Source organism: Meleagris gallopavo, chromosome 1 (assembly GCF_905368555.1).
Source record: "Meleagris gallopavo chromosome 1, MGAL_WU_HG_1.1, whole genome shotgun sequence".
Classification (NCBI taxonomy): domain Eukaryota; kingdom Metazoa; phylum Chordata; class Aves; order Galliformes; family Phasianidae; genus Meleagris; species Meleagris gallopavo.
In genome coordinates this window covers 44,861,074-44,883,104 of record NC_139404.1, presented here as the reverse complement: position 1 = coordinate 44,883,104, position 22,031 = coordinate 44,861,074, and the positions used below count along the sequence as shown (strand labels likewise).

General features: G+C 36.9%; 1 protein-coding gene across 5 annotated transcripts in view; it reads right to left on the bottom strand.

Moving 5' to 3' along the window:
- VEZT (vezatin, adherens junctions transmembrane protein) overlaps window positions 1-22,031 on the bottom strand; it is a 57,584-nt gene that overhangs the window by 13,663 nt on the left and 21,890 nt on the right. For 3 of the 5 annotated variants that reach the window (XR_014883161.1, XM_085223241.1, XM_085223224.1), the window contains exons 4-11: window positions 20,703-20,878; window positions 17,810-18,085; window positions 13,176-13,325; window positions 9,286-9,433; window positions 8,194-8,525; window positions 7,139-7,332; window positions 2,162-2,262; window positions 1,533-1,740 (exon numbers count right to left, since the gene is read on the bottom strand). Coding sequence is in view for 4 of the 5 variants with exons in the window: in XM_085223241.1 (XP_085079367.1) it covers window positions 1,533-1,740; window positions 2,162-2,262; window positions 7,139-7,332; window positions 8,194-8,525; window positions 9,286-9,433; window positions 13,176-13,325; window positions 17,810-18,085; window positions 20,703-20,878 (1,585 nt within the window). In the remaining variant the exon portion in view is untranslated. The remainder of the gene's footprint in view (window positions 1-1,532; window positions 1,741-2,161; window positions 2,263-7,138; window positions 7,333-8,193; window positions 8,526-9,285; window positions 9,434-13,175; window positions 13,326-17,809; window positions 18,086-20,702; window positions 20,879-22,031) is intronic. The other 2 variants (XM_085223252.1, XM_085223234.1) reach the window with 1 other exon arrangement.

Below are 22,031 nucleotides of genomic sequence, written 5' to 3'. Positions count from 1 at the left end.
TATAAACTTTCTAATCCTAAAAAAAAAAAAAAAAAAAAGTAATATCTCTATGTGAAAAGGAAAGGAACTAGCATGGCCACAAAGGCTTACAATGGAATGGTTACTCAAGATTACAGGAGTTAGCTGACTCTTCCTACAGCTGTTACAGCTGTTCAGCTAAACCAGTCCATGAATTTCTAGAAAGCTATAACCACAAATGACCTAAAGAGATACTAATGTGGATAGGCATCAGCTGCTAGCTTAGGTAAGGAAATTTCCTATGCAAGCTCTCTTGACAAAGAAGTCTTTCTGTAACAGTCGCTATATTCATGAAGACTTGAAGCAAGGGTAGGATTTCTCCCTTCTGCTTCCTCTGGGAAGTTGTGTGGTATCCCATCTAACATCAGAAGGATAATACAGAAATCCTACTCTTGAGTAGCCTCTGATGCAATTTGATATCTTTGTTTTTTAACTCATCTAGAAGAGAATAGCAGCCAATACCAACAGCTGGGAGATTGCTTTTAACATAGTTATAGCTAAGTGGACATAACAAAAAAAGTTGTGATGCTCAGGTATTTTTGTGGGTTTGATATCAATAGAAACCGTCTCAAAATACGTATGGTCTGTTACTGTGCGTTCCCACTAAATTACTGAGAGATGCAATCGATGGCTGTTTTTTTCTGGCAAAAAACTGCAGAGGCAGAATCCTTGGAGATGCTGCCAAACTTGAAGGTTGTTTTTCTTAAGCTAGAATATGACAATTTTCAGAGGGCTCCTCCTAACCCGTCCTGAAGAGGAAGGAATGAAAATGGGAAAACGAATGGAAAGAAGAAAATACAAATCACTCCCTATATTAAAGATAATAAATCAGACAGCTCAAGCAGCAAAAGCAGTCAAGCTGCATCCAGACTCAGTGGAACTGAGACTGTTTTGCTGAGGCAAGTAAATTTTCATACTCTTGCTTTCAGGTTCAAATTGCTACAGCTACAAGCAGTCCCCAGAATTAGTAAAGGCTAGTTCGAAAGAACTCCTCCTTCTTAGGCTTTTTTGTTTTTCCATTTTTTTTTGCAAAATATATTCTGTGTGCTTCCTCTCTTACAGAAACAAAAACCTGTCTTAGTCTTTTATGAATCTTTAATTATTTCAAAGTCCAACTCTTCGCTTTAATCTCTCAATTTTTGTTTGTCTGGGATAAATTCTGACGGTTTCTTTAAATTCTGAAAAATATTTATTTATGAACCCCGATTAAAATTCATATTTACAAGAAAGCAATGAGAGAAAGTGTATTTTGCAAGGATTATAGCCTGATAGTTCTCTTTATGCCATGCTTCATATTTTGTGTACTTAATACTTTGGCTCAATGTTCTCGTTTGGAGCCAAATGATTACTACAAAAATTTTAAGAGATGGAATAAAAAAAATGAAGTCACACAGTGCTGTCAAAGACACTGCCATCATTGAGCACTATTTAAATTCTATGACAGTCAGAACTTGATGATAAACAGACACCTACTCTTTTTGAGAAAGGGATTAATTTTCAAAAGCAATGCTTACCATGGTCACTGAATAGGAGCTGTTTCCATTTCTGCCTTTCTGCTTCTGAAGCTTTAAATCCCAGTACAGATTTCAATTCCTGTAATACCCTCTTAGATTCTTCTCTCTCTCGTTTTTGTCTCTCTCTCTCTTCCTGGGAAAAGCAGTCAAAAGCTTCTCTATTATATTCATTGTCCATATCAGAATAATCAACATAGGCTTCCAATTCCTGAAGAAAGAAAAGAAATATTTTACATTTTTCACTTTCAGTATAGACTCTATTCTAGAAGCTAACGCATGATCAAGTGATCTCAACGCAAGTCAACCATAGTAGAAGAATGGAGCCTTGTTTGAGCAGAACCAGTGGATCTGACATTCTTAAGTCCACTCAATGCAAAGTTAACATTACTGCAGCTACCTAAGATTTACTTTCATCTACAAGTATTCCCCAAGAATAGGGAATACCTTCCCATGAAACACAGCAGAAGGAAAATATATCAATTTTTTTCCTCTCTTTTACAAATCCTCTTATGAAATAGCTCCTGATACCAACTTGGCACTTGCTTTGACAAGACAAGAAGGTCACTGCACAAGCAACTGAAAAAGGAACAAAGCCCAACTTTTAATTTGAATGACCCTGTTTTTTTTACCTGTTCTTCGGGGATGGGATCTCTGTCTTCTATGTACACAGTAGGCTGTATTAAAGGTACTGAAGTACGCTGTAGGTTATCACAGGAAGCTTCAAGCTTGCCTTCAGGGGAAAGGAAAAAAGATGAAGGAAAAAAAAAAAAGAATTCTGAGTGTTGAATGATATTTTTGACTCACTCATGTGATATGACACAGGTTAGAAGAAATTGCAATCAGGTGTATCAAATGCTTTCTTGCATAAACAGTATAGTTATAGTTACCATTTTTAGACAGGAACAATACACCTAGTGAGGATTTGTCCCAAGTTCAGTGCTCTTCAATATTTCCATTGGATGAAAATAAAAAAAGAAAGAAAGAATTTAAGCTCATTAGATCTCCTGACACTGTGATAATCTGCAAGGATAGTGAAAAGTAGAATTAAAAAAAAAACTACTGAAAAAACTGAGATGCCCCAGGAAGAACTGGACTGGATACAGCAGTTCAGTGACAGCAGCTGTGACATTTTGTGCTTCTGAATAGTCAACTGCATAAATATATGTTGAATGACTGGGCAACACCACTGAGAAAAGGATCTGAGAAGGCCAGTCAATTATACCCTGCTGTAAGAAAGAAGCCAGACTACATATAAACAGCAGCACAGATTGTTAGACACAGGAAATTACTTTTCTGCTCTGCTTGGCAGTGATCAGCCTGTGGATGGAACATGGTGCTCAGGCTGGGATTCCTCCATTCAATGATACTGCAGACCAGCTAAAGAGCGTCCAGAGAAAAAACAATGGAAATGGTCAGAGGGCTAAATAAAGTATAGCCATTACAGAAGATTCAAAGGATATGGGGGTTAATGTGGAGAAGACAGAAATGTTATTAGCTGTCTTAAAAAATGTAAGAGAAGGCTATGAGGAGGAAATGGATTTCCACTGTGGGTGGTCAAAAGCACTTTTTTTTTTTTTTTTTAAATTGCAACAAAAGCTATTTATATTGAATATTAGAAATAGCATTCTACTGGTAAATGAGATTTAAGTGCTGGAATAGATGCCTGAAAATAGTGTAAAGTGTCTCTATGTTCATAAGAGCAGGTAGACAACATTTACATATGGCAAAAGTACAAATTTGCCACTGAGAAGGGAAATGGGCAAGACAAACTTGACAAACCCCACTCATCTTTATTTTCAATTTTTAATCTATACACTGAATACAAAGATAGTATTCTTAAGGTAGGCAGTTCACACTGACAATGACTCTAATGATGCTCAGTTACCTGCTTTTGCAAACAAGGAAAAACATGTGATTCCCTGTTTGCTTGGGTTGAGTTAAAGATTTGATGTTCCATAAATGCAAAATGATAATTTAAAAGAAAGGTGAAGCACAAAGTGAAAGCTGATACAAGTGGAAAATTGATGTCCACTGCACAATTGCATCTTGGAATAAAAACATTAAAAAAAAATACGCTGCTGAAGGTATGAAAACAAATTTGGAAGTGTAATATGGAATTTATCAATGAAAAGCTTGGTTTCCTGAATTAGAACAACAAAACAGCTGCACTAATATGTACAGGCTGCTCTATTTGCCATCTGTTTGGGGTGATAACGTTGCTAAGGAGATGCTTCAAGAGCATGAATTCAGCGTTTTCACTAAAGTTGCTGTGGCTTTAGCTTCTCTCTGGTGGATCAAAGGACTGCAAGACCAGGAGCTTGCAGCAGGGTACTACGGTTCTATGGTATTTGAATGTTCAGTTGGTTAGACCTAACGGTTTTTGATTTGAGTTTAACAAACTGAGCTTTTTAATATATTTGCAATAAATCTGCTTTGACATGCAAAAACTTCAGGCAGTAAGTATGCAATTAAGATCCAGATGCTTATAGAGAAAACAAAGATATGCAAAACATGGACACTGTGCCACACGATATCCAGGTCACCAAATTGGAGAAAAATGGATTTGATGGATGGACCACTCACTGGATAAGGAATTGGCTGGATGGTCACACCCAGAGAGTTGTGGTCAATGGCTCAACGTCCAAGTGACATTTCCTGAAACAGGAAACTGGTGATGAGTGGCATTCCTCAGGGATTGGTGCTATGTAACATCTTTGTTGGCAACATGGACAGTGGGATTGAGTGCACCCACAGCAAGTTTGCAGATGACACCAAGCTGAGTGGTGCAGTTGACATGCTAGAGGGAAGGGATGTCATCCAGAGGGACCTGGACAGGCTCAAGGTGGGTCCATGTCAATCTTGTGAAGTTCAACAAGGCCAAATGCAAGGTCCTGCACCCGAGTCAGGGCAATTCCAAGCACAGATACAGGTTAGGCAGAGAATGGCTTGAGAGAAGCCTGAGGAAAAGGATTTGGGGGTGTTGGTTGATGAAAGACTCAACGTGAGCTGACAATGTGTGCTCACAGCCCAGAAAGCCAACCATTTCCTGGGTTGCATCAAGAGAAGCATGACCAGCAGGTTGATGGAGGTGATTCTGCCCCTCTACTCTACTCTTGTGTGACTCCATCTGGAGTTTATATCCAATTCCGGGGCCCCCAAAACTAGAAGGACGTTGAGTAGTTGAAGTGGGTCCAAAGGAGGACCACAAAGATCATCAGAATACTGGCGCACCTCCCCTACAGGGACAGGCTGAGAGAGCTGGGGCTTTTCAACCTGGAGAAGGCTCTGGGTGGCCTTATGGTAGCCTTCCAGTACCTGAAGGGAGCCTACAGGAAAGCTGAGAAGAGACTTTTTGAGGGCATGTAGAGACAGGACGAGGGGAAATGGTTTTAAACGGGAAGAGGGTAGATTTGGACTACACATCAGGAAGAAATTCTTTGCTGTGAGGGTGCAGAGACACTGGAACAGGTTGCCCACAGAGACTGTGAATGCCCCCTCCCTGGAAGCATTTAAAAGCAGGCTGGATGGGGCTTTGAGCAACCTGGTCTAGAGGCAGGTGTTCCTGTCTATAGCAGGGGGTGGGAACTAGGTGATCATAAGGGTCCCTTCCAATCCAAACCATTCTATGATTCTATGAAAACAGCTTTGAAAAATACATGCTATGCTGTTGCCTAGGATGCCACAACTAGGACAGACCACAGTTCAAAGCAGTTCTTTACTGGCTGGATGCTTCCAGCGAATAATTCAGCAAAAGCATCCCGGTAAGTATCAAACTCAAGAAAAAGTAAATTGAAACACTGGATACATTTTGCATTTACAGATGAAGTAAAAAGGAGTGACTTTGCAGTACTAAGCACAATTGAAAGTTATTGCTAAAAATATTTAATATATACAGCTTTTAAGTTATGAAATATTTCCTCTCAAAACTGGGTCTAAGCCATTAACAGCTCCCTCTTCATCACTGTTCATAATTGATGATTTATTCCCACAGCTTTTCTTTGGTTAGTTGAACTAAACATCTACTGCACCAAAAGCACTGTTCAACCACCTTGACACCAAGTTGTACTGTTAGGCTTTTAACTACAGCTTTTGTAAAAGAATTCATTTGATTTTACATAATGGTGAACAAAGACAAAATAAAGATGTGCTTAGCTGTTATATTATTTCAGCAGGAAGGTATCTTCTTTCAAAGAGTTTTCAGGAAGTATTGAAAAAAAAAACCCACATGTAATTCAATGAATTAATTCACATAATCATGACTGACAGATGAGCTGTTAAGATGAATACAAAGAGATTACAAGTTAGCAGAGGGGTTGGACTCGATGATCTCCTGAGGTCCCTTGAAACCTCTACAACTCTGTGATTCTGTAATGAGATGATTTCATGCACAGCTTGAAAAGTTCAACTCACAGAAGCTGAACTGCTCAGAAATACATTAGGAAATTCAAATGTAGTCAGATAAAAATAACATAATTTAAACATAATTTAAAAGTAGTTTCTGAGGAGTGATTCAGTAAACTTGTTGCAAAATAGAGACTCAAACCACACACATTTCCACCAGGCAAGTCACTGGACAAAACTGAAAGTGAAGGCTCTTTAATGATTTTGCCTCATAATATATATTAATAACAGCAAGTTTGTTATGCCATGTCAGGACCTGCGTGGAGCCTGTAGACATGGGATTCACCAGTGTTCCCAATTCTGATGTGAACATGAACAATGTCAGCCTGAGCATCTCTTGGACCACAGCAGTATTCATCCACCTACTGGATACCCCACCCATACATAATTAAGAGCCTAGCTCACTACAGATTTGGATTTCTGTAGGTAACTTGCTGATACATATCCCACATAATAATTTTCCCAATATAGTCTCCATTACTACCAGCATTATTCAGGTGCTGGGCTGTGCCTTCCTAGGCCAGTAAAAAAGCTCCTGGAAACAAGATCAGAAATTTTATGTTCAACTCCGTGTCAAGAGAGTTTCAGCTCATCTCAACTATGTAAGCTAAATGCAATTCACAAAGATAACAGCATGGACAGTAGAATTCACTAAGGCAAAACTTTGGCATGTGCTGGTCATATCACTTTTAAACACATAGGAGATTAGCTCACTATATCTGAGAGAGGAGGTGAACAGGCGTTATAAACTCAATACATTAATTTAAAATGTTTCAGGAAATATCATTATCATGGAAGTTTCATGACAAGGTAATTGTCATTTCAATTACCTATCCAATATTTATGCAATAGATAAAAGAAAACCTCAAAGATATTTCATCAAAATCCCACCACTTCACATGCTGCTCACCAATTACAGGGAAAAATCCACTACTGGGCTACACTTGGAAATGTAAATGTACCATGTAAATCCACATGCCTAATAGACTAAGTTAGCATTTTGTTTTTTATATATTTTTTTCTGAAACAAAAGCTTCAAGGCCATCTCAATGAAGAAGTCTGACAAATAGATAGCTTTTCATAGATGTAAGGTTATTAAATCTCTTTAAGCTAAAATTCAGAAAATAAAGGCTGAATGCAGTTTTTGATCCATTCCAACTCTAAAGTGTATCTCTTTAGTTGCTAAATTAATCTCTCATATTTACCTTTTTTATTTGGGTTTCTTCCACCCATTTTCTCCACCTGAGAAATGGCTTCTTCCCAGCAGCTGTTGCTTGCCTGCATATGAGGCTGAATAAACTTTAGTTTTTGTTCCAGAACCTGGTGGGCTTCTGTTGTTAATTCAGGTGTCTCCTTAGTGCTAACAAGTTTTTCAAGTTCATCCTCAAGAATTATTACCCTAATAAAATGAACAGAAATAAATACAAATAAATATTTGACTTCACAGTTTCTTCAGGTATTTAATATCCTGTTATTCTCTTTAGCTTCTAAATATCTAGTTTGGCCATCTCCTCAATAACGCCACAAATTTTGAAAAATAAGATCCATTTATCCACATTGAGATACACCGTTCACTCATTATAGTAATTCTTACACATAAGACTAAAGGAATAAATAGTTTCAGTTACTTCACCAGCCAGTGATGACATTTAAAAAATATTTTCTATATAGTTACTATGATCTGAACTTTCTTATAAAGCATTTGGTATGTTAAAAAGTCAAGGGAAGGTAAGTACATTTTCAGATTTTTTTTGAAGGGTTAGACAAAAGCAAAGATAGAAATTAAAGTACTGCTTAGCTTTGAATTTTCTAGATACTGATATCTAGATATTGATATCTAGATATTGAATTATCTAGATATCAAAAGAATAATCAGGAAACAACACTGGATTCCCCATTGAACCAAGAGCCTTTGACCTCACTCTACATAAAGATACTTAGATGACAGCTGAGAGTTCAGACACAGCAATGGGAAGAGTGTGAGAATGTAAATAGGGAAACAGAATCTCTGAAGCATTCTTCAGATAATTACACCGTCAAAAAACATCTTTACTACTTTACTTTAAAGTAGAGCTGTTACCTTGGAAACAGACACCTTCAGTAAAATCAATTAGGAACAGAACAGGCATGATGTACTTGCAGTGACTGTAACTACCTTTTTTGTTTCTAATCTGGGATAAAGTAAACTGACAACCCAAAGAACTCGAGTCTGAAGCCTTCTTCCCACAGGCTTAGTCTCTTAATTCATGTGTAAACTTACTCATTCAGCAGTGCCTTCAGATGAAGCTGCAAACTGCGTACTGCTGTTTGAAGGCTGTTCAACTCTCTTGACTTCTGTTTTGTTCTGGTCGGTCGTTCAAAACCTGACTGATGCTGAGTTTCGAAGTACCGATAAAACTCATAGCTTCTCTTGAGCTCTTCTAAGCAGGCAGCATGTGTATGAGGTAGGCCTTGAGTCACATCAGACAAGATATGATGAGGCAACCGTTCAGGGGAGATCAAGGGCTTGGGGGATGCGTTGGCTGGGGAGAGGAGCAGTACCAGTCTCCTGAAGAACTCCGAACTCTGCCCTACCCACAGCTGAAAGAGAACCTGCAAAACAGAGTAAGGTTAGCTCCGTGCACCTGGAACACAGCCAGCCTCCAAAATAAAGGTGCAGATACAGAATGCAAAAACATTCCTCAGCCTACCATAGAAACACTGAAATAATAAGAAAATCCACTGAGTATATTTGAAGGTTATCTCTGACCATGTGGGTTCAGATCTAGTGAATCTCAGATGACCATTAATTCTCCAATTAAATACATTACATGCAATTATGTTCAAAAGTTTGTCAGAGACCTCAATTTTCATATTCTCATCAGGCAGTCTCATTATTTGCTATAATCTTCAAATACCCTACAGCTTAAAAAGAGCTGCCAAAACTCCAGTGGCAGCAAAGACAATTTTTCCTTTATAACATTAGGCTATAATTTCTACCATCCACTTAAAAGTTACTGCGTTGGCCCACAGCCAATCTTGAAACAGGAGTCTAATTTGCATTCTACTTCCACAAAAAACATTGTACTTCTGGAGAAAGCTGACTTAACTCCTTTCTTCAGCCAAAGTGAGAAATTTCATGAATACCACTAACGTATTCACGACACGAATCACAGCATTTTACATAGCACAAAAGAGGTTAGGCAAACTGGGAAGAAGCAAGCTCACAACTTAAGTTCTTAGGATCTTCCACTTCAAATGAAATGAGCAGTTTTCTTTGTTTAGAGAAGACAACTGGCTTATGCACCACAACAACCGAAACAGATTCTCACGCTGAGCCTGCATGGATGTGTGTCTTTCTAAGAGCGATTACCTTGAGTGCAGGCAAGCTGAAGCCATCCGTGAGATTGTGTGCCTCCTCTTCAGATACCTGCTCTTCGCTCAGTCCCAGGCCCAGGTCCTTAAAAGGGACTACACAGATGTAGCTGGTCACATTGTCGCTCTCAGAGTTCAGAGGGTAAGTTTAGCCAGAGTTAAGGTGGCTAACAAAGCAACTTTTGCATTAAACACATAAGGCAAAAAAAACCACCTAACAAAATGGCATGCAATCTCTGTTTAGTTGAATCTAAATCCTGTTTAATTGAACTTTCCGTCTTTCTTCGCAGCACAGGTTTTATAAGCTCAGAGAAGGATAAGGGATAGAATACCAAATAAACTTCTATGTCTAAATGCAACTACCTACCAAGAAACAAATACAATCAGATTAACGCAAAATCTCAGCATTCCTTTCAAGCAAGGAAATTATCCTTCATCAGTAAATTCCCAATAAATAGCTCATGTCAGCCTCAACAGAGATCAGAGAGAAGATTTATGTTTTGATTTATAAATTGAATATTTTCACCTCTCTGGTCACATAAAGGCCATTAGAAGTACTTCTCTCTTATCCAGCTCATGCGTTTTCTGGGGAAGCCACAAGTTCTACTCACTCTCACTCCCAAATTTTCCACCTGCTAAATTCTCTTAGGATTGTACTTGCAATAGTGCTCAAGAAAATGTTTATTGCTTGAGCAGGAGCACACTACATAAAGGGAAATTTCTGTGGCTCAGAAAACATCAATACTAAGTGCTCAGGCTCTGAACAAACACATTTCCCACTAATTTCTCCTCGAAGACCAGGAAGAAAGATGCCTGTGAAGTGCTCTCCAGCAGCATGAATGCAGATGAAAATCTGCAATGCAAATGACTCAAGAACACAGCATCTGCTGCTTCACATAAACACAGTGTCAGCAGGGTCAGCTAGTCTAAATTAACCTGAAAGTGTGTCCAGCAGATGGAGCACAGGGACATTAACTCCACCAGAGACTGAAAAAGCAGTTCAAAACCTTGAGGACCAATTATCTTAGAGACTAACCATAATCTGTGTTAATCTTTTTCTGCAACAGCAAGAAAAGCAGTTTGAACATGTGGATTTTTAAGTCATATAAAAAAATTACAGGGAATCTCTGAAACAGATGGTTTGACCAAATGAGCCACTTACGCACAGCGTGTCTCAGCTAGGGATTCCCATTAAACTCCCACACCATCTCCTGCCATGCCCTCTTACTTCCAATAATTTTTGTTAAAATGTAATGACATTTCCTCAGTGCTCTTTGATCTAAAACATAAGTCTTTTTTTTCACATTGTGAAATTAACTAAAGGGATGCAAGTACAGTAAATAAACGTACCTTATTTAAACGCTCCTGCCTTTGCAAAAATGCTTTTCTCATGTTTAACTTACATTCCTTATTAGCTTAGAGCAACAGAAGGCAGATACTAAATAATAAACTGTCAAATCAGAATAAATGATATGTACAGCCTCTGCCTGGAGGATGATGATACTTATAAAAAAAGGACTAATGCACCACATACAAAACAATTTAATAGTAGTACTTTGCTCTTCAGAAGTACTTTCCCATCTAAAGATCTAACAAGGTCTCATAGTATTCCTAATAAATCCAAGATGCTCTGTTGTCTCATAAAATTTTGGAACCTGCTGGAAGGGATGAGCAAAGCATGTGATGGCTGATCAACAACAAAAATGTAACTGAAAAATCCTCAAGCATCTTTACTTGCATATTCCAGAAGCAGACTTCTGATGTAGGCTTTTAGAACCAAAGAGAGTATATCTACTTATTTATTTACCTTTAGCTTAAGGTTTTCTTGTATTAGCTGTCTTTCCTAAGTGAAAAAGCTCTTTTTTTTTTTTAACATTTCATGATTAATTAAATTTCTTTTTCAAAGGAGAAGGAACAAAATTTAACTAGATGTAATAAGAGCAGATTTTCCTGACCTCAATGCATCTTAAATACACAGAATGTATTTTATCATCCACTTCATCATAATGAAAGAACATTAAATTTAAAAATACAATAATCAGAATATCCCAAGTGGAAAGGGACCCACAAGGATCATCAAGTCCAACTCCTGGCTCAACACAGAACCACCTAGAAATTAAACCTATGACTGAGAGTGTTGTCCAAACGGTTCTTGAATTTTGGTGCCCTGGGAAGCCTGTGCCAGTGCCTGATCACCTCTAAATTATTACATAACTGTGTAATGCAGAGGTTTCCTACACTAGTAGTGACAGGTCTGCATCATATCCTGTAAACACCCAACCCAACATCTAGCTTAAGCTAAAATAAGGATACTGTATTCCACTATACTCTTGTTTTCCAGACTTAAGGAAAAATACTCTTTTCTCCTTTGTGGCTTTTTCTTCTGTGACTTTGAACAATGCACTCTTGTTGATATGAACAAATCAGAGTAAGGATGACTTGAGAAAATGCTGAATAGTTTCAGCAAGTAAATAACTGTCACTTCACATGAAATGTAGAGAATCCATCTCATGAAATATTACTGGTCCACTGACTTTAACAAAAACAATTTAAGCTACAACATTATAGTATATTTTTCTATTTTACATGGGAACAAATTTTAATTAGGAAGATATTAATTTACACATTTCACTGAAGGGAGTTAGAAAGTGGCATACCAACCACAAGCAAATACTGGCAAACTTCTCATCTTACTGAAGTGAGTAATGATAATGTGTCAGGTTTATGTGATTTGTATTGCATATCTGTATTTAAACAGTAAAGCTGTGAATGAAGATTTTTAATTTTCTTTAACAACTTCAGTAGTCAGATCTCCCTTACTCATTTGAGATACATATTACCATTACCATCACTAAGCCTTGATCCTTAATATATTAGGTGGGAAGATTCAAATGCTATTGTCTTGGAGACTAAGATGCATTTCACATGTTGAATTTCTACTGAAAGATATTTCAAGCAAAAAAAAAAAAAAAAAAAAAAAAAAAGCAAAAACAACCAAAAAATAACCAAAAAACAAACAACCAAGCCAAATAAAACCCAAAACACAAGTTTTACTACATTCCACTACATTCTGCATATAGAATGTTTCTAGATAATGCTTCTCTATTTGCTCGTCAAGAATTTATAGACATACAGTTCCAATCTATTTTTGACCATTTACTTCAGCTGGCATTACTATTAAAATATCTGCATGATAATTTGGTATAATTGAACCTCCATTTTAAAAGTCTTCCAAAGACAGACACAAATGTTTTTCATATCAGAAACATACCTGTTTTTTGTTTTTGTTTTTGCTCCAATACAGTCTGAAAGCATTGCTATTTCCCACAGAGTACAACAAAAATCTTGAATTGCTGAGGAGATACAGATGATGACTCAGATTTGATTTTGTGAAGCAAGTGTCATAGTTTGACTTGGAATAGAAAATCCTCACTCTTAAATGTGTCTTTTGGTTTATTAATGTAATAGGAGTTTCACCCAGCTTGTCTGAAACAGGAAATCAACTTATCTTTGAACATGGAGACAAAGAGTGAAAGGGCGTATTGTTCAGAGGAAAGGTTTTTTTTTTGTGTGAGGAAAAAAGATGACTTAGGAATAATCATAAAACAGTACATACATCAAAGGCATGGCCATCAATAACTGGGGCAATATTTTCAATACACAGCATCTTATCTCACACTACAAATTGCAAAAAAAGAAATATGTTGACTGTTCCAAATCAAGCATAAGACAAAATTTACTATGCTACATTTTCTTCAGTTGTTGTTCAGATATATAATTAGATATTGTATGCTTCTAGTCATGCCAACTCTAAACATCGGCATGAATGCAGGTAGAAAACCATAGTAATAGGATATCTGAACAGACGGGTTTTTACAAAAAGGATATTTTTTCAGCATGTACAGAGTAGCCAGTCTTGAAGCTCGGAAGTTGGCTCTGACAGATCGATAGACGGCTTTCCGGAGACCAATAAGATGCTGACTAGGATGCTGTCCAGCTTTATTAAGTGGGCAAGCGGCACTGACCCTGTCAAGCAAACTTGAAAAGTAAAATGTGATACAACTGTACAGATGTCCTAAAGTATTTTTAAAAGATAGTACATCAGTTTTCTTTTTCTATCGCTATTTTTTTGCTCAGTAACTATCACACACACACACACACACACACACACGCACACGCACACAAGGAATTCATCACATCAGTGAATTATTCAGTCAAACATTTAGTTAAGCAGCTAGGATTCCTCTTGTAGGCAGCCTGATTCCAGTCTCACCTGAGCCACAGTAAAATTCCTGAGGACATTTGTCTTCTCCAAAGTGTTCCAAAAGAACATAGTAAATGTAGGCAGGCCACAACATTGTCTGCTATAGAACTACCACAAGCCCATTGTAAGTTTGCAGATATTTAACATTTACCTCTTCGCATGCAAATTTGCTCTTCAAATACTTTTTATAGAAAAATGTGCTACTATTTATTGTTTTTCATGCAAAACACTATTTTTGGTCAAACCCCCTGCAGAATTACTCTGTAGGTCAAAAGAAATGTTACTTAAGTGGTGAAATAGCTTTTATCAATCAGGCAGTGAATGACAGCAGTGTTTTGTGGAAGTCAGACAGGTAACATGAAATGTATGCAATTGTATAAAGCATATTTGAAAACACCTTTTGGTATCCATATGTTCAGATGAATATAATATTTAAAAAACACCATTTGCTTATTAGACTATACTTCAAAATGTCTTTAGAACAGTAAGAAATTGCCTAATCTGGAAATAAATCGGATTACGAACTGAGTAAATGTTAACTATCTCTACAGAGTCTTAAGACACATAATCTGATGCCAAACCCAGGGCTACAACGCTGAAAATGGCCTAAGTGGACAGTTCATCCTCTCCAGCACTGCGTTTACTAGAACCAGATTGGGAATGGACATGGTGCAGTCATCAAGACTGAGAAACTGTTAAGGGATTGGAAGCCTACTTCTGCTCTCACCTTACTCAGAGCAAAGTGATGAATTCATCTTGTATCTGTAACTCAGGACATGCCAATCTCTACTGCTTTCCTAACTTGTGATGATAAAATTAGAAGTGTTCAAGGACAAACTCTTACATCACTTTGTAGACTCAAGCCCTGGGTGAACTGTCAGAAGCAGGACCAAAGAGAAGAGTAAAGCTATTCTGCTAGTAAAAACTATTCTCTAGTAAAAAAGAGAAAGAAATTTATGTTCCTCTACAGCAATGCTGTGCAGAAGCATTTTCAGCTTCTGCACAGAACAATATAGCACAATTCATGCAGTACTGCCAGTATTCAACAAAACAACTTGTATTGCTTCTTGGGAGGCTTGTTTCAGTGTTTGTTTTTCTTTTTATGGAATAATTCTTTATTCCAGTAATGTTAATATAACTTGCTATAAATTTCCATGTGACAGACATGCCATATCCCTAGCTTCCTAGGTTTTCATTTATCTTCTACATACTTTAATTGAACTTACAATATTTTATCACTTTGGATATCAGCCACAAACAGCAAAAATTTTAAAAAAGGTTAAAAGTAAATTTCCTCTTCTCTGCTGCTCCATATCCATTTTCCTTGTAAAGAACTATTATTTATTTCTCCATGAGTTTCACAAATCAAGTTTTAAATAGAATCTCTCCTTTAACAAACCTGCATATACACTTGAATTAAAAACTATTATTGTACTCTAACACAAAAGCAACTTCTACAGAGTTGCTATACACAACAACATACACTCATAGAGTTTGATTCTAGTTGAAACTATATAAAGGTAGTACTTTGGAATAAAGTTAATTGTATCAGAGACAGACAAGAAGATAACTACTTGTTTTTTATTGCTGCAGCCTTTTATTGCATATCTCTATAGTTTCCATTTTATAATTTAATAATGAACATACTTTCATTAGCTAGGAGAACATCCAGGCTGCAACTCGTGATCAAGATTCATTTGTCTAATTGCAACAGAGACAGAAATACTGCTGTTCTGCCTGAGCAGAGCCCTGTCCTACACTGGCTACATAATTTCTGAAATCCAAATTACATTGGCAAGATCTCGAGCATCTCTGCATCACAAAGCTTTTACCATGCAGGCTTAAAAGGCAGAGGTATTTAACACTTCTGAAGGCCATTCAGAGTATTCAATGGTCTTTGAAGAGCAGATTAAATAAGGAAGACATGACAGGGTCCTTAGTTGTTTGGGTTTTTTTTTTTCCTTAAGTGGCTACTGTGGGGTTTTTTTGTTTTGTTTTGTTTGTGTTTGTTTTTTTTTAGGTGGGATGGGAACAAAGGCAAAACAACATTTGAATCAATTGAACATATAGCAGTCACTGCCATGCAGTAGTAAAAACCAATGAACCAATGGAGAACTGACCCAAATCTCATCAAGGATAATTTAACACTTTCAGAAACAGCCAAATATCAATTAACAAGGGAGCATAGAGAGTAGAATAAAGCAAAGCCATTAAGTTTACATAAATTAGCCTATGAGAACATAGCAATGGATGGTACAATAGAGAGAAGAAAACAGCTGTAGAACACCAAGACCTGGGCTTGCAGAGTTATGCTAAGACAGTCAATCAAAAGCTGGACTTGGTATTATTTGTCAGCTTCATTATCTTTCATTCCTAACAAAATTAATTCATAGTCCAGACTATGCTATGCTTGCAGCATATTCAAAGAGCAGCATAGGTATCATGCTACAGGACACTGCATTACCCAGTTAAAATCCCACTCCTTTAAAGATACAAAACAATACAAGAAGATACTCATTAACTTTCCAGGTGCAATCATTCCTACTGCCTCAAGACTCTCCCTGAACAATCATTAAGACTTTGACAAGGTTACTACTGGAGAACATATCAAACTTAGTTCCTCTAAGATTCATTGTAGCAAAATTCACCAAGAGAAGGGGTAGCTAGTTTTTTGGATCACGCATAATATCAAGCAAAGAAGTTCACTGTGCTCTGTGCAGCAGCATCTCTTACTTATGTGGGTGCTGTAGGGAACACTTGAGTTCAAACTTCCTCCAGACTAAACCAACCCAAAACCTGTATGACACCGACCTCTTCATACTGAGTATGAATGATGATGATTCTGATGAGAATGCTGACACAACATTCTCCCACTCTATCCATATTATAAAATCTTTTGTAAAGCTTGCCAGAATTTTAAGTAAAGGGGCTATGAGATCAAGCACTAGCTTAAAGATCAGTCTGTTTTCTGTTAATCTGTTATCTAAGATATGTAGTAAAAAAACAAGAAACGAGCAATTTTTAACACTGACCACAAGTTCATTTGCTTAAACTTTGGAAAAAACCCAAATGTTTTTCTCATCTGTTATTTGGACAAGCCCTAATAATAATTTTTTTAAGAACTCATCTGCAAAGATAAGACTGTCTATTGCTGAACTATACACTCCTTCAGAAAACACAACAAACAAAAAAACACAGCTAGGCAGACTGAAGACGTGTTTATGCATTCCTAAGGGAGAATAAAGCTAAGTATACTAAAGGTATCTCTAATTCAAAAATTAATTCAAAATGCAAACTCCACAGTTTAAAGCTTGCATGTAACAACAAGAGCCTGCAAGTTGAGTAGTTGGTCTGGCATTAACTATTTCTTGTGCCCACAGGGGAACTTTTTATTGGTTTTAGAAAGAAGTCGGAAGCATTTAGTTGCGGGCATTTCCTGTCTTCTTTAACTTCAAGTCAAATTGACTCAGGCATATGTCTAGAAATAGGTTGCTACAAGGGAAAAGGACATACATGGCAATGAGAGTGGGTCTTGCACACACTGAACATGTTCTAATGTCCTTCAACATAATAAGAGCAAAGTTATCCAAGGAGTTAAATATTACCTAGAGAGCTAGTAACTAGGAAAACTTTAATATCTTAAGTAGACAAGAGGCAAATCCAGGAATAAATAACTTAAAATTCTAAACATCTTAGCAATGTATGCAAGAAAAGAAAAAGGGATTGTAATTTTTTTGAGGTTGAAAATGACCTGTGAATAGGCCTTGCTAATTGCTATGTTCTTATTACTTCAGACTATTATTTGATAATTTTGAAGTAATCTTGTTTTCTAAAATATGAATGATTACTTGCAGATCGGTTTGGTTACATGGATTTGGTAATATGAGGTACAAAAAACTGTGAAACAAACAACCTAAATAACCTCCCAAAATGGTAACTAAATTGGTTTTAAGTCCTTTTTTTTGGAGTATTTCATTGTTAAGACTCCAGGAGATTTTGAAAAGCATAGGCGTCCAGTAAAGATTTCTGATACTTAATGCTCCTTCAGGATGCATAGCTTTAACAATGTCTTGTTAGGATTCATGCTCATATGTTGGTGAATACAGCTATGATAATTATACTATTTTACATAAATGAAAAACTTTAAGTAGCATGGTTTTCAGCAGTTTCACTTGTTATGGGAGACAGTGCAACAAGACTATGTCAGAACACATCTGGCTTAAATGGATCTGTGCATTAAAGTGAAACGTAGACTCACAGGGTAAATCCTCTGGAAATTACTTCAGTCTCTTGAATGAGCCGTAGAGCTTTCCTCACAAGATTAGTAAAAGCTCGACTATTTGCTACTGTTTCTTCCAGCTGGGTACAGTATTTTTGCAGGGACATTTGTAGCTTGGCTGTCCTCCATGTGGCCCACACTCGAAAGACTGCATACACAAGCAGAACCAGTCCCCACGGTAGCCACGATGACTCCTTCCACCATGAAGGAAGCATAAGCAGGGCACTTACAAAGGCAAGCAAGAGTGAGATATCCCTGCAAATGGAGAAAGTAGTTTCAACCACAGACTCAGAGGTCAAACAAGCAGGAAGTACATATAGATTCTTAAGTGAGCTGTAAGCACCAGAAAATACTAAGCTGCAGATTAAACGTACATACACATGATATTACCCCTTGGGTATACTCTAAAGAAACATTTATCCAGCTATTTAACAGCAAAAGTAGAAGAAAGATGTACCACTTCAAATGGCCACTTTATTTTATATGACTTTAAAACAAAACAAAACCCACAAAGCCAAACCCCAATCTAACTACTCAGCATGAGAAGTTGGAATGGGTAGCAATGGGTATATCTGTATTTCCTGGTCCAAAAGTACATTAGGAAAGGGTAAGGGTTTTTTGGAAACTAAACTCTCGTGTAGCACTAGCTTTACTTTTTGCAGTTTGACTCATTTAACTTGGATACCAACAGACAACTGGTTTTGAGCACATTCTCATGACATAGATAGAATAATTATTTTAGATGATTTGGCAGCCTCTGAAAATCCTTAAAACCAACAGAGTAATTAGTATCTCAGTTCAGTTATTCCTAAAGAACATTTCCAAAACCTTGTAAGGCTGTTATTTTCATCTAGAAAAAAAATCTAGAACAAGTAACTCCTAAAAAATACACAGTGTTTCACATCTAGTATTATAGCTGCAATTTTGCAAAATTGTCAGTCTTCACAGAGATGGACGCGATATGGGTTTCAACCTACATAAAACACTTCAATCTTTGGAGTTTTTGAAATAAAAATATTAATTTTCTTCCCCCTAAAAAAAACCATGGTGCTGGATTTTCTAGTTTCTGGACAGTTCTGTAGTCGTTTTTCAATAAGCTTTACAAAAGCTAACTCTTTTGGTCTAGTGATAGGTTTCAGCAAAGGTGCAGAGTTAAAATATTACAGGTACATAAATAACTTTAAAGAAGGGACACATAGTCTGTAACTTCATTAGAATATTTGGAAAAAAAAAAATCTGCTCCAAAAATCCCCAAAATGAAAGACTGGAAGGGGCCAAGGAGACCAGTTTTTTTGATTTCCAGTTTCTGGTTATCTAGATCACCACTGACAGACCCAATAAAATAAAGACGATGCCAAAATGCACCCATGTAGTTATCCCTACTGCTAAGTATCCTCAGAGTTCCAAAGATTTTCCCCAAATTCAGTCTAAATATTTTGCAAATTAATCAAATTATTTTTCTTCATATCTTTTGCTTTTCTGCACACACTGACATTGCTTCCTTACTACCTTCTATTACTCATAAGACTGTTTCATCCCACCTAAGTTTTCTCCATGCTGGCCAAACAATTCTTCCTACCTCAAATGTTTTCAAAAGAATGCATTTTCTATACTCACTATTTTTCTTGTTCTGTACTTTTTCTTAATTACATGTACCTCACAAAAAATGGCATCAAAAATCAGAGTTGAGACACAGGGAAACAGGGAGAAAGAGTTAAATCCCTGTGTGTTGTATGTAACAAGGGTTGTGAGATAAGATTTTTCCATTTACTGACTTTTTCAATTTATACTCTGCAACAACGTGAAGATCCTTCTCTGAAGTAGTACTGTCTATCCAACTGTTCAGCTTTGTTCTTTTAATTTGATTTTTCCTTCCCAAGGGAAATATTATGCACTTGTCTTTGTTGACTATTCTACTAATTTCAAGATATTTCTGCAATTTGTCAAGATATATTTGAACTCCTATCTACCAAAACAGTTAAAAAGTGGTGTCATACATAAAGTAAGCAATATTTCCAAATTTTGTCAGTGTTCTTTGTCATCTGAACAGTTCGAGTACCAATTAATAGTGTTATAACCAGGAACAAAACATTGCAGAAATGGTGGTTTAAAAGTTCTTGTTTGACAAAGAATATCAATTATGACATAATATATCATAAACATTTCTCTTCCTTTTTTAACTGGCTGAGAATTTACAGTCATTCCATATACTATCCTAACACATGTAAGAGAATATACACTGGCCTGTGTTACAAGATGTTCTTATCTACTGATGCTTGCCCGTTTCTCAGTCAGTCAGTCTGTCAGACCATCCACCATTCCTACTATTTTTCAAACACAGGTGGTATTTGTTTAGACAGTGTTGCAGGTAGCTCCTTCAGTATTCCAGGATGAATTTCACCAGCCTTTTCTAATTTCAGTGTATTGCATTTAAATGTTCTTTTGTCTGTTCTTCTAGTATTCTAAACCCACAAAAAGTAATTGCTCACCCTTACAATCAACATACTTTACAAAGGCCACAGTGAAAAAGACACTTTCCAATGCAGTCTACACAACTATGCCTAACTTATCAGAATCACCCCCATATGGCTTTTGTAATTTATTAATTCATCAATGTTAAGTTCTTACTCATGGCATCTGTTAGGGTTTGTAAGTACTTATGCTTATGTAGCTATCTCAGATTAAAACTGCTCTTTCAATAAAATGCCTGAGGCAAAAACATGTTTATTCATATATGTGAGTAGTAGTGGACCAAAACTTAAAAGATCTGAGAAAAAAAAAAGTTACTATATTGCTGCATTTTATGTAAAGAACATACAATATTCGTTTGTTGTTTAACAGTGAATGATAACAGATATTCTCTGTACAATACCAAATATTAGGAGTTGCTAGGGAGCGTAGTGTTGGAAGCTGTCCATTTTCCTGTTGCTTACACTGCCCTGCAGACAGGATACTTGGGTCAAGGAACTCAATCAGTTCCACATCCTCCTGCAGCAGAACTTCCTGTTGCAGGATGGTACGGAGCGTGTCAAATCGAAATCCAACATCCTTACCACAAATAAGCAGAAGAAAAAATAAGTATTAGTAAAGAACATGTGAACTCTTAAAATTAAGTTATGATAACAAGGAAAATACCCTACACTTCACTGACAGCTAACTCTTCTTGAAGATTGAAGATTACAGAAATATTTCAGGTATACCAGTAGTGGCTACCTCACTTTTCTAAACATGCTTAAATTTAAAAACTAATTTTCTGTTACTTCAGCCTTGCAGGGTGTATCATATTGACTTTATGATCAGATCTAGACAGTAACGATATCTAGAAACGCATCACAATTATGCCAAAATACTGCACCAAACTATCAGTACAGAACCCTTCCAATTGAGAATGTTGTAGAAGAATCCAAAACTGAAACATGCGGCATTTTTGCATCTAGCTAGATTACAGGAAGGAAAGGAGAGTAAAGTTAACAGAAGTTTGACATTTCACGTTACAGAAGCTTTTTAGTCTGCTCTGACCAAATTAGATTATTTATGAAGACCCAGGCTTTCACAAACTAGCTAGTTAAATTCTTTACATTGATATCAATCCAGACAACTTGCACTCTACATTTACTGGAAAACACAGTTTTAGGGTTGTGTTCATGAGGAAACTGCCCTCCTCCAAAATATCCCGTGTCATTTTGTTACCCTAAAGTAGCAGGCAGCAGAAGAAACATGTTTTCCATATTCTTTGGTTGCATTTCCGTCTTGAGAAATTAATGTTAGAAAAACTGTGAAGCCAAAAGATTCAAAGAGAAACAAGGAGGAAGGGAATTAAAAGGACAATCAGTAACAAGACGTTGCAGAGATCTTGCCTTCTCAAGATGAGGGAGAAGTGACAGCAATCAAATGAACTCTTAGAAATGGAAACTCCTAACTTCTCACATAGCTCAACTCTTTTTTTCCCCTAAGTTACATATAGTGATTCATTCTTGTATCACAGTAGGAAAAACAAACTTCTGTTAGATTCCGGAACAGTCTAACACAACATTTCCATGGTGGTGCGTTAGTTTACTTTGCTTTTCCCAAATGCAAAAGCACTATGGAGAATAGTGCAGAAACAGAACACATGGTCCTGTCCTGGGCTAAGAGCGGTGAAGTTGCACAAGCACGCTGCTATGCCTGAGCTAAGAGGTGATATCAAATGATGCTCTACAGG